This window comes from Cucumis sativus, chromosome 5 (genome assembly GCF_000004075.3).
Source record: "Cucumis sativus cultivar 9930 chromosome 5, Cucumber_9930_V3, whole genome shotgun sequence".
NCBI lineage: Eukaryota > Viridiplantae > Streptophyta > Magnoliopsida > Cucurbitales > Cucurbitaceae > Cucumis > Cucumis sativus.
In genome coordinates, this window is record NC_026659.2 from 4,044,290 (window position 1) to 4,054,930 (window position 10,641).

General features: G+C 34.2%; 1 protein-coding gene across 1 annotated transcript; it reads left to right on the forward strand.

The window, feature by feature from the left end:
* The first annotated feature begins 246 nt into the window (after positions 1 to 246).
* Positions 247 to 4,382, forward strand: LOC101204544 (ferric reduction oxidase 2). Its single transcript, XM_004143566.3, has 7 exons — positions 247 to 412; positions 508 to 613; positions 1,245 to 1,412; positions 1,520 to 1,754; positions 2,380 to 2,707; positions 2,896 to 3,837; positions 4,060 to 4,382. Exons 1-7 carry the CDS (start codon positions 247 to 249, stop codon positions 4,197 to 4,199), a joined length of 2,085 nt encoding a protein of 694 aa, XP_004143614.1. The 3' UTR covers positions 4,200 to 4,382.
* Positions 4,383 to 10,641: the final 6,259 nt, after the last annotated feature.

Here is a 10,641-nt window from a genome sequence, read left to right on the forward strand (position 1 = left end):
CAACACCATATATTATCATAAAAATGCTTTCATCAAGTGAAGAACCAAGCCATGAACCATGCTTAATATATTATAAACTTCTATCAATTCCCCTAATAACAACCTTTTATCTAATTAATTAAGCAATCCCAACATTCTCTTCTTATATAAATAACTATTCGTTTCACTAAGATTTCTACAACAATCTGATTGGATCAAAACAAAACAAAACAAAAAAAATCCAACTTTTGGAGCTAAAAAGTGATCATGGATAGAGAGAGGGTTTTGAGCTTAGCCATTAGGGTTTTGGTGTTAATCTTATTTTTGGGGTGGATTTTTCTTTGGGTTATGATGCCTACAAATACTTATAGAAAAAAATGGCTTCCCAAAATTAGAGAGAAAAGTTATAAATCTACTTATTTTGGATCAGAAGGTTTTGTTCATTCTTATTTATGATTTTGGTTTTTCTACATTAACATTTATATTTGAAGTTGATAACACAGTTTTTCTTGATTTTGTTTGCCATAGGAACTTCCCTTTTGATGTATACGTTTCCCATTTTGTTCATTGCTATTTTGGGTTGTGTTTACAATCATTTGGAAAAAAAGCGAAGTGATCCAAACGTCAAAACCAGGTAATGTAGAGTCTAGAGGTGGTTTGATAATTGTTCAATTTTTTAGAAAATATTGGCTTCTTACTTATTACAACTAAATATAGCCTTCTTATTATTGTTGCTTTATTTTTTTTTACTATTTCTTATCATTTTTCAAAGAAAGGTTTAAAAGTTGTACATATTTTCTTAAACAACTTAATCTTAATTGTTTGTTTATCAAGTGATTTCATTTTAAGTTTTATCATTTGATTTCAAATTTTAAGTTTGTGATCTGTTCTTAATTTCCTTACTACGTGCATGTTCATTTTTCACAATAAGTTATTAAATAAAGTTTAAATTCTTCATAAAATTCTAAAATTAATAGCAAAAACATGTCTTGGGTTTTCGAAAAATATTGGTTGAAGCATAGTGGATAACAAAACATAAAACTTTAGAATAGAAATATTTTTATACTGCTAAAATATTATCAAGTGAGTCCTTTTGTGTGTATATATATATATATATATAACATAATTATAATTATAAAAGAAAATCAAAATTTTGAGTGCAAAAAATAAAGAAATGTATGTATTCTTCTTCTTCCTAAAAGAAACAAAGAGAAAAAGAAAATTATGAATGTTACTAAACAACCTCTGTATTTGAGTTTTTACAGAAAAGGAACAAAGCACCATGGTTTGGCGATGTGGAAGCAGCCAGCGATCGTGAAAGGGCCACTCGGGATCGTATCATGGACCGAACTAACTTTGCTGACCATGTTCATTATCCTTTTAGTTTGGTCCTTCGCCACATATTTACACAACAGCTTCATCACCGAGAAAATGTAAGAAATTAAAACTTCTACTGATATATACATATATTATGATTCATTATTGTTCTTGTACTTGAAGTTCTAAGTAATCACAATCAAAATTTTGATTTTGAGGACAGGTGGGAAATTAGATTGGGAAGTGCAGGGTTTTGGTTGGGAATCGTTGGGAATATTTGTTTAGTCTTTTTGTTCTTTCCCGTCGCACGAGGGTCGTCGTTACTACCGCTGCTGGGTCTCACCTCAGAGGGTTGCATTAAGTATCACATATGGCTTGGCCACATGACAATGGCTTTCTTCTCTGCTCATGGCATTTGCTTCCTTATTTATTGGGCTGCTACTAATAACATTTCTCAAGTGAGTTCTCAAATTATTTCTTTATACCATCCAAATTTTGTATCTTAATTACTTGTTAATTTAATACTAAAATTAGACTTAATGATAAGCCAACTTTATTTCTTCTGTTTATATTATTTAATATTCTCCTTTACACTCTCTGTTTTTAATTTATTGTATTAATTAAAATAAAGTAAATTAAAATATCAATCACATATATTGGTTTTTTCAAAATTAGGAAAAAAAAGTAAAATGAATTATGTTATATTAAATTAAATTCTCCATTTCTTTGAGAAAAAAAAGTAAAATAAATTTCATCAAGTGGGCTGGGCCTGGAAAGCCCATATGGTTCTCTTCCTCAGGCCCAGTTTCTCTTCAATTGTTCAACAAAAGAAAGTTTCAAAGAGTAAAAATATGTGAAGAAGATAACTAATACACCCAAAAACAAAATTTAGAAAGAAAAAACACATTAAATTTTTCAAAAATTAATTTCTAATCAAACACCATATTTTATATATAAAAAAAAAATCATCTCGTATTAAATGTGATTAGAGTGAACAGCACAAAGATAGATGTAGCTTAAGATGCATCTTATCCTTTTGTTACTCGTAATTTAATGTGATATTATTGATATTTGTTATTACAGATGATTAAATGGGCTAAAACAGATATATCAAACATAGCCGGAGAACTAGCTTTAGTATTTGGTCTCATAATGTGGGCAACAACTATTCCTCGCATTCGTAGAAAGTTCTTTGAACTCTTTCTTTACACTCACTATCTCTACATCCTATTCATCGTCTTCTTCATCTTCCATGTTGGCATCTCCTACGCATGTGTTATGCTCCCTGGTTTCTACCTCTTTGTCATTGATCGATACCTTCGATTCCTCCAATCTCGTCGTCGTGTTCGTCTACTCTCTGCTCGCCTCCTTCCCTGCCAAACGCTAGAGCTCAACTTCTCAAAGCACCCAGGTTTGATAAGTCTTACATTTGGAATTCATTTATATGATCTAATTAGCTAATGACAGTAAATACTCCCTCAACTTTATAATTTGTTTCAAGAACACCCCTTAACTTTCAAAATTTTCATTAATAAGTTTGATAGGTAATTTAACTGAATTGAATAGGATTTAAGATTTTGGTTGGTTTAATTTTGTTAGGATTGAAGTACAACCCAACAAGCACAATGTTCATAAACATCCCTTCCATCTCAAAGCTCCAATGGCATCCATTCACAATCACATCTCACAGCGATTTAGAACCAGAAAAGCTTTCCGTTGTGATCAAATGCGAAGGAACGTGGTCTTCCAAGCTTTACAAAACCCTTTCATCTTCCTCATCATCCGCCATTAACGACCATCTTCAAGTTTCCCTCGAAGGTCCATACGGCCCTGTTTCCACTTCCTTCCTCCAATTCGACACTCTCTTAATGATCAGCGGCGGCAGTGGAATCACCCCATTCATTTCCATAATCAAACACATAATCCACAACTCCAGTTATTCCCACCACAACAAAACCCCCAAACTCCTCTTAATTTCCGCCTTCAAAACCACCGCCGATCTAACCTTCCTCCACCTCCTCCAAACTCCCACCACTCCTCACAATTTGCAAATCGAAGCTTATGTAACAAGAGAGAAATCCCCTCAAAACGAAAACCCACAAATCAGATCAGTGACTTTCAAATCCCATATTGAGGAGTCGGCTGCGGCGGGTATCTTAGGGCGAAATGGATGGATGTGGCTAGCAGGGGTGATATGTTCGTCGTTTGGGATTTTCTTGATCTTCATTGGGGTTTTGAATCGATATTATATATACCCAATTGATGGGAATACGAACGATGTGTTTGCCTTAGGATTGAAGTCATTTTTGCATATGTTGGGGTTGTGTTTTGGGGTTTTCACGGCGGCGACGGCTGCGGTGCTTTGGAATAAAAGAGAAACAGCGAAGGAAGAGAGGCAAATTCAGAATGTTGAAGGAGCTACCCCAAATGGATCGCCATGTGCGATTGGGTGTGAGAAAGAAATAGAACTGGAGAGTGATCCATTTCAAGTTCTTAATCAATCTGTTAATGTTCATTATGGTGAAAGGCCTAATCTTCCAAGTAAGTCTTTTCTAAATCAATACTTATTATCATAATATCAAAATTCATAAAAGCATGTATACATTTTATATTAAAAACAAGAATCCATTGTGATTGGATAGATAGTCAAATTAATTTCCTAAGAAGTATAAATTTAAAAGAAACACATAATTGAATGCTTCTTCTAGAAGTGTTTCTTTATATATATATATAATGAGAGTTTTAAACTTTTGGTGGGGGTAGGAATGATTGAAGAATGCAAAGGGGAAAACATTGGAGTTATGGCATCAGGTCCAAAGAAATTGAGGCAAGAAGTTGCTGCCATTTGTGGATCTGCTTTACCTAAAAACCTTCATTATCACTCCATCAGCTTCACTTGGTGAATTCTTCTTACTAACCATTTCCCATCAATAATAATTACATCCTTAATGCAATTCCACATTACAACCTTTTATGTTTTCCTTTTCCTTTTTGGATATGAAGAGATGTTGTTTGTTTGCTTTTATCATCTTTGTAACCCTATTTTACTTGTAAAAAAAGTTAATAAATAATGTGTTGTTCCATAACCTTTTTGTTTTTTAAAATTAAACTACCTTCCGTGGTATATGTAGAAATAATTTCGTCTATTGAGAATTTTATAGGCCAACTAATAATATTAACACAAAATTAGTTTTTTATATTATATATTATATAAATAGTACAAAGTTGAGAGGAGTTGTCTTCACCTACACTAAATCTATTTGTAAACCAAGTCAAAATTTAAAATTAAAATAAAACATTTAGCTAATAATTCAACTTTCCTACTTAAAAAAATAAAAATCATTATTAAAAAATGAAAAGTAAATAGGCTTAATTTTCAAAAACTAAAAACAACAAACAAAACAATCACTATATAGAATCTAAATTTCTCCCCACATGAATATAGTTAAAATAGTTAAGTCAAAAGTTTAAATGTTCACAAATTTTTAAACTAATAAAATTGGCAAATTTAAAGATTACATAATATTAATTTACTAAGTTGGCAATCCTCTTATTTCTGGATGGATGATCGATAGTTGACATGTGGAAGGATCTTGGCCCTTGCATGTAGTTTAGAATAATTGTTTTTAAAACTTTAGAGTGTGATATTTTGATTATGTATATCACATATAAATGTATTAATACTAACAAACTTTTTAATAAACAAATATGATTATCGATAATAAAATTATTTGTTAGGTTGCCTATTCCATACTTCAATCTATTTTCTTACATCATTTATGATGCAAGAGAGACAAATAAATTGAAAAACAATTAACAATAAATTATGATTTTGAGAGATCAAAAAGGGTTTATTCAAACATCATTGTAAAGTTAAAAAGAAAAAAAATGCATTAATTTCCAAGACAAATGACCAATTTTTTAATGAAAAAAATAGAAGTAAAAAAGAAATAGAGAGGATGAATAGGATAAATACAAATAAAAACAAGTCACATACACCTCAGCAATCATATATAATTTTAACTTAAATCAAACAAACCCATAGGAAACCTTAGACGCCTACTTGACCCATTCATTAGTTTTCCATCTTTAAGCCCATCATTTGAATGTAAATTCCTTTATTAGTCCTAACTATCTCATCTTCTAAGTTATTGGTTTTCTATACCTTACTTTCTATACATTAAGTATCACATATGGCTTGGCCACCTGACTATGTGTTTATGAACATTTTAATTTAATTTTCACTACTAGATTAGTTTAGCGTCGAATAAAATAACCTTTTGTTATGTTAATTAATATATTTTGACATGCAAAGAATTGTTATTATTTAATTAATTTTAATAAAAATCAATTTCGAATTACTAAACATAGAACTAAAATTGGACATCTGAGAGTATGGAAATGAAAATAAAACGTATCCCTAAAATATGGTGGCCGTTTGCATTGAAACTATACCCTATTTTATGACTTTCAATTGTAAACATGGAGCTCAGATTCAGCTTTGAAAGTCGATAAAAAAATAATAATGATATTATTTTATAAATTTGAGAATTTAATTATTATCATTTCAAGATTTGAAAGTTTAGTTTGTAGAAAACTAATTTAAATTTTATGGTTGATAATAATGGAATGGTAGTTTGTAGCCTTAATTGTAAAAAGACATAATTGGGAAGGGTATAGTTGTAAAAATAAGAGAAAAATAAAATAACTATCGTCATCGTCATCAACGTCCAAACAAGGACCGTGCAAGCTTTTCATTATGCAGATCATATTAATTTGTAAAGTTTTGTGAAAAATCTGATGAAATTTCTTCATTTTCACTTGAACAAGTCCGAAATGGAAGAATCTCATCGCTATAAATTCAACCCAACATTCTTCAAATTCCTACAACAATCAACCCACTTCAATCTCCGTTCATCCTCCCGACAAATCCAATGGCCCAAATTTTCTACTCCGACGAAGCGGCTTCAAGAAACCACGGAAGCAGAAACAAGTCTAACCAACCGATTTCTCACTCACCGGAGTTCATGTCGCTTCATTCAACCACCCGCTCCACTGTCTGTAAGTTCTCTGCATCTCAAACCGATCTTATTGCTCGAGAGTTCGCTCACTCTCTTATAGCTTGGGTCGTTGGAAAGGAAATCCGTCCATTGAAACTCGCCCGTCACCTTTACCGTCATCTTCGTCTTACTAAACTTCCCGATGTCTTCGAGCTAGGTCTTGGCTATTTCGTGCTTAAATTCTGTGAGACTGATTTTCTTGCAATTGAAGACAATCCGTGGCCAATCCCTAATCTCTGCATCTATGCCTTCCCGTGGACTCCCAATTTCAAACCCTCCGAGGCCATGGATTCTGCTATTGATTGCTGGATTCGACTCAAAGAGCTCCCCATCGAGTATTACAAGGAAGATATTTTACGAGATATTGGAAAGACCGTTGGTGAAGGTCTTGTGAAAATTGATCCGATAACCAAAGATCGTAAGAAATGTAAGTACGCTCGGATCTGTGTTAGAATCAATGTGTATGAGCCACTTCCTTCTTCGATTAGAATCGGTAAAATTCTCCAGGAAATTGAGTATGAGGGTTTTGATCTGTTGTGCCCTCGCTGTGAATGTGTTGTTCATCTCAAGCATGATTGTTTGAACTCTTCTGGTTCTTCTAGTAGTTTTGAATCCCATCATCCCAGGGATGGCTCTAATTCAAAGCAGCCATTGGTTTCTTCTGAATCTTCAGTGGCATGGGGTTCTAGATATGAAGTTCCTGGAACAGAATCGAAGTCCTCATTGCAGAATTTGAAAGCTTTGTCAACCCCTTCAATGGGAGGCTCTGAAAAAGCAGCTACAAGAATAAGCTCAAGCTCTCTTCTACCTCAATTATCTGGATTGTTAACTGAACCACTTGAAAAGCAGAAGGAGAAATGTGGAGGTTCATTTGAAACATTTCCCAACTTGCCTAAAGAAGACCTGCCTCGAGCCCTCTCCATTTCCTCAAACCTTGAAGAATCATCTTCATCAACCATTTCAGTTCCTGTGTTGGAACACAAGAATTTGAATCTGTCAATGGTTTTAGCCCCTCTACCTGCTGAAAATCCTTTCACACCAGCAGAAACCAGATGCTCCACCAAGCTTGAAGTTTACAACAACCAACCACAACCATCATCATCCCCATTGGCTGCAAGCGTTTCAACCCAACCACCATCTCCTTCTTCAAAGACCATCCCCACGTTCTGTTCAAGTGGGATCGCACGCTCAATTCTTAAGAAAAACATAACCAGCACGTCATCTCAGGGATTCGGTATCAATCGACGCCCAATTTTTTACACGATCCCTGAATCTATCAAGAGCTTTGAAGTTGGTCTTTCAGAAAATCCTGACTCTGCTCCGAAACAAAACCAGTTTTCTATCAGCTTTGTGTCGACTCCAAGAAGTGGAACGAAGGTCATATCAGCATTGGACTCTAAGAAAATGCTGGGCTGGAATTTTCGTGGGATGGACAATGTCAATCTAATAGAAGGATTAAACTACATGGTTCAAAAGTATGAGCCATCCATTGTAGTGATCTTTGGCACCAGAATCACTGATAATGTTGTGGAGGAGGTCGTGGACAAGCTCGCTTTCCCTGGTTCATATATTAAGAAGTTTGATAACTATCATGGCGGTGTTTGGCTGTTTATGTTCCGAGAAGATGTGCAAACTGAAGTCTTTGAAGTTAACTCATACAGCACAAAACAGGTTTCGGCATCAACATATTTTCAATTGGAAATCGATGAACCAATGGCTAGGCATTCATATCCAGATATGATCAAGACATCATTGCAAACATGGGGACTGGATTCATTCCACGACGCAACGTATTCGAGGGGCAATGCATTGGCATACTGATGAGGTAATGTTAAAGAAATATAAGAACCATCTACTTAGATCTTAACCACAAAGTTTTGTAACCTTTCTGTTGTATGATTTGCTGAGAATGGCTTCTGAAGTCTATGCATCTTGTTAGTGTGGAATGAAATGTTGGTGTGATCTGGAAACTTTGTTTATGCTATAATGGATTATGGAAAGTGGTATAGCCATTTACTGCTGAACCACTTGAAAATCATGTGCTCAATTGGTCTTCTCTTCTCTGAGCTCTCTTGTTCTAACTCTATTATATTGAGAGGGTGTGGTTTGATTGTGATTTTATAGGTGATTTCAACATATATCTATCACTTTGTAAATATGGGACATTATAAGGTTGAAAATTGGATTTCAAACTTCAATCACTTGATTTGTTACTCCAAAATAAGTAATGATGAAATAAACTAAATTATAACGCGCAGCCTCACCTCAAATGAAAATAACACGTAAAAAATGTATGAAATAAGTTGTTATTTAGCTAAATTAGAGTTGTCTCAATCAAGTTACGACCAAAACTATAATCTTCAAGAAAGAAAAAAAGATCACTTCTGACCATTTTCTTAATCATTTTATTAGGTGGAATACACTCTAAAAATTTAATTATATATTAAATATTTTTCTTCTCGCTTTTCTCATTTTTTTTTTCAATTCAATCATAAATATTGCAATCAATCAATTTACTTCCATCTTTGAACATAATTGATTTATTGTCTTTTATTGACAAAAAACGAAAAAGGAAAGGCATATTACATTAATTTCTTTTTCTTCAATCTAATACATTTTGGAGGAGAAAAAATTACAAAGACATCACAAACAGCCAGCATCTCGTAAGCTATTTAACTCAAATGTATATCTTTAATAATGGTTTGAGAGGAGAAACTAATTTTTATTGATAAATTAAAATCAACAATGGTGGCTATTTCACTTTCTACACTAATTACCGAAAATTAATAATGTAACCATTTTTAATGTTTATTTATCTTTCCTATTTTTAATCTTCAAACTTTGTTAAATTAATCAAAACTTTTAATTTTATCAAAATATAAAATATGAGTATGATAAAATCTGAAATTTTAGAAATATTAGGTTTCCAAATTTTGATATTTGATATTTTTTTAATAAAAAAAGTGTAGAAGTTTGAAAGATGGTTTAGAACAATGAAACAAAATAATTATTTGTTAAACAATGTGTTATTTATTTTGTTTATGATTAATATTATTTAGATTTATTTTTGTTTAATTCATTGGGTGTGGTGTGGAGTAGAGTAGTGTAAGTGGAAATTTCTTACAAATTTATCTTTTGAAAAGGTCAATAAATGGAAATTTTCCATTTCTTCATCTTCAAGTTTCGGTGTTTCACTTTCAATCCCCTTCCTCCAACGTTCATCGTCACTTCCTCATCCAACAATGGCGTTTCAATCCGGTCACCCACCCACCGGCGCCGGCGACGACGAAGCGGCTGCCAGAAACTATCTCAGCAGGAAGAAGCCCAAAGTACCACCCCCGATTCCTCCCTCATCGGACTTCCATTCTCGCCGTTCAACCACCATCGCTACTGTCTGTAACTGTAACCTCACTCCCTCTGAAACCACTCGTATTACTCAACAGTTCGTTCACTCTCTCATAGCTCGGGTTGTCGGAAAGGACACCCGTCCAGGTCAACTCGCCGCTCGCCTTCGCCATCATCTTCGTCTAACCCAAGATGTGAAGGTCTTCCAGCTAGGTCTCGGCTATTTCGTTCTTAAATTCTCTGAAACTGATTATTTAGCTCTAGAAGACCTTCCTTGGTCAATTCCTAATCTCTGTATCCACGCCTTTCCGTGGACTCCCGATTTCAAACCCTCTGAAGCCATCAATTCTTCCGTTAATGTTTGGATCCGTCTCCCTGAGCTTTCCATCGAGTATTACGACGTGGGAATTCTGAAACGGATTGCGGACGCCATTGGTGATCCTCTTGTTAAGATCGACCCTGTTACTAGAGATCGCTGGAAATGCAAGTTTGCTCGCTTTTGTATTTCGGTAAATTTGTGCGATCCTCTTCCATCGATGATCGAACTTGGTAGAGTTCGACAAAGGATTGAGTATGAGGGTTTTGAGTTGTGTGCTAAGTGTAATCGTGTTGGTGATTTGAGACATGATTGTTCGAGTTTGAATAATCCGAGTCTGAATAATCCGAGTTTGAACAATCCTTCTGGTTCTTATGGATTCAATCCCCATGGAGATGAACCCCATCACTCTGTAACTCGAGATTTTAAGGAAATTGGGTCAACTTCAAATTCAAAGCAGCCATTGATTCCTGAATCTTCACCAGTATCAGCTTGGGAATCTTCTAGATTCATTGAAAAGAACCCACCGCTAGATTTGAAGTTGATTGATTGGCCTAACCTTCCAAAGAGGGAATCTGGAAAAGCAGGTAGTGGTGTAAGAATAAGTTCTCCACGTGTCCATGT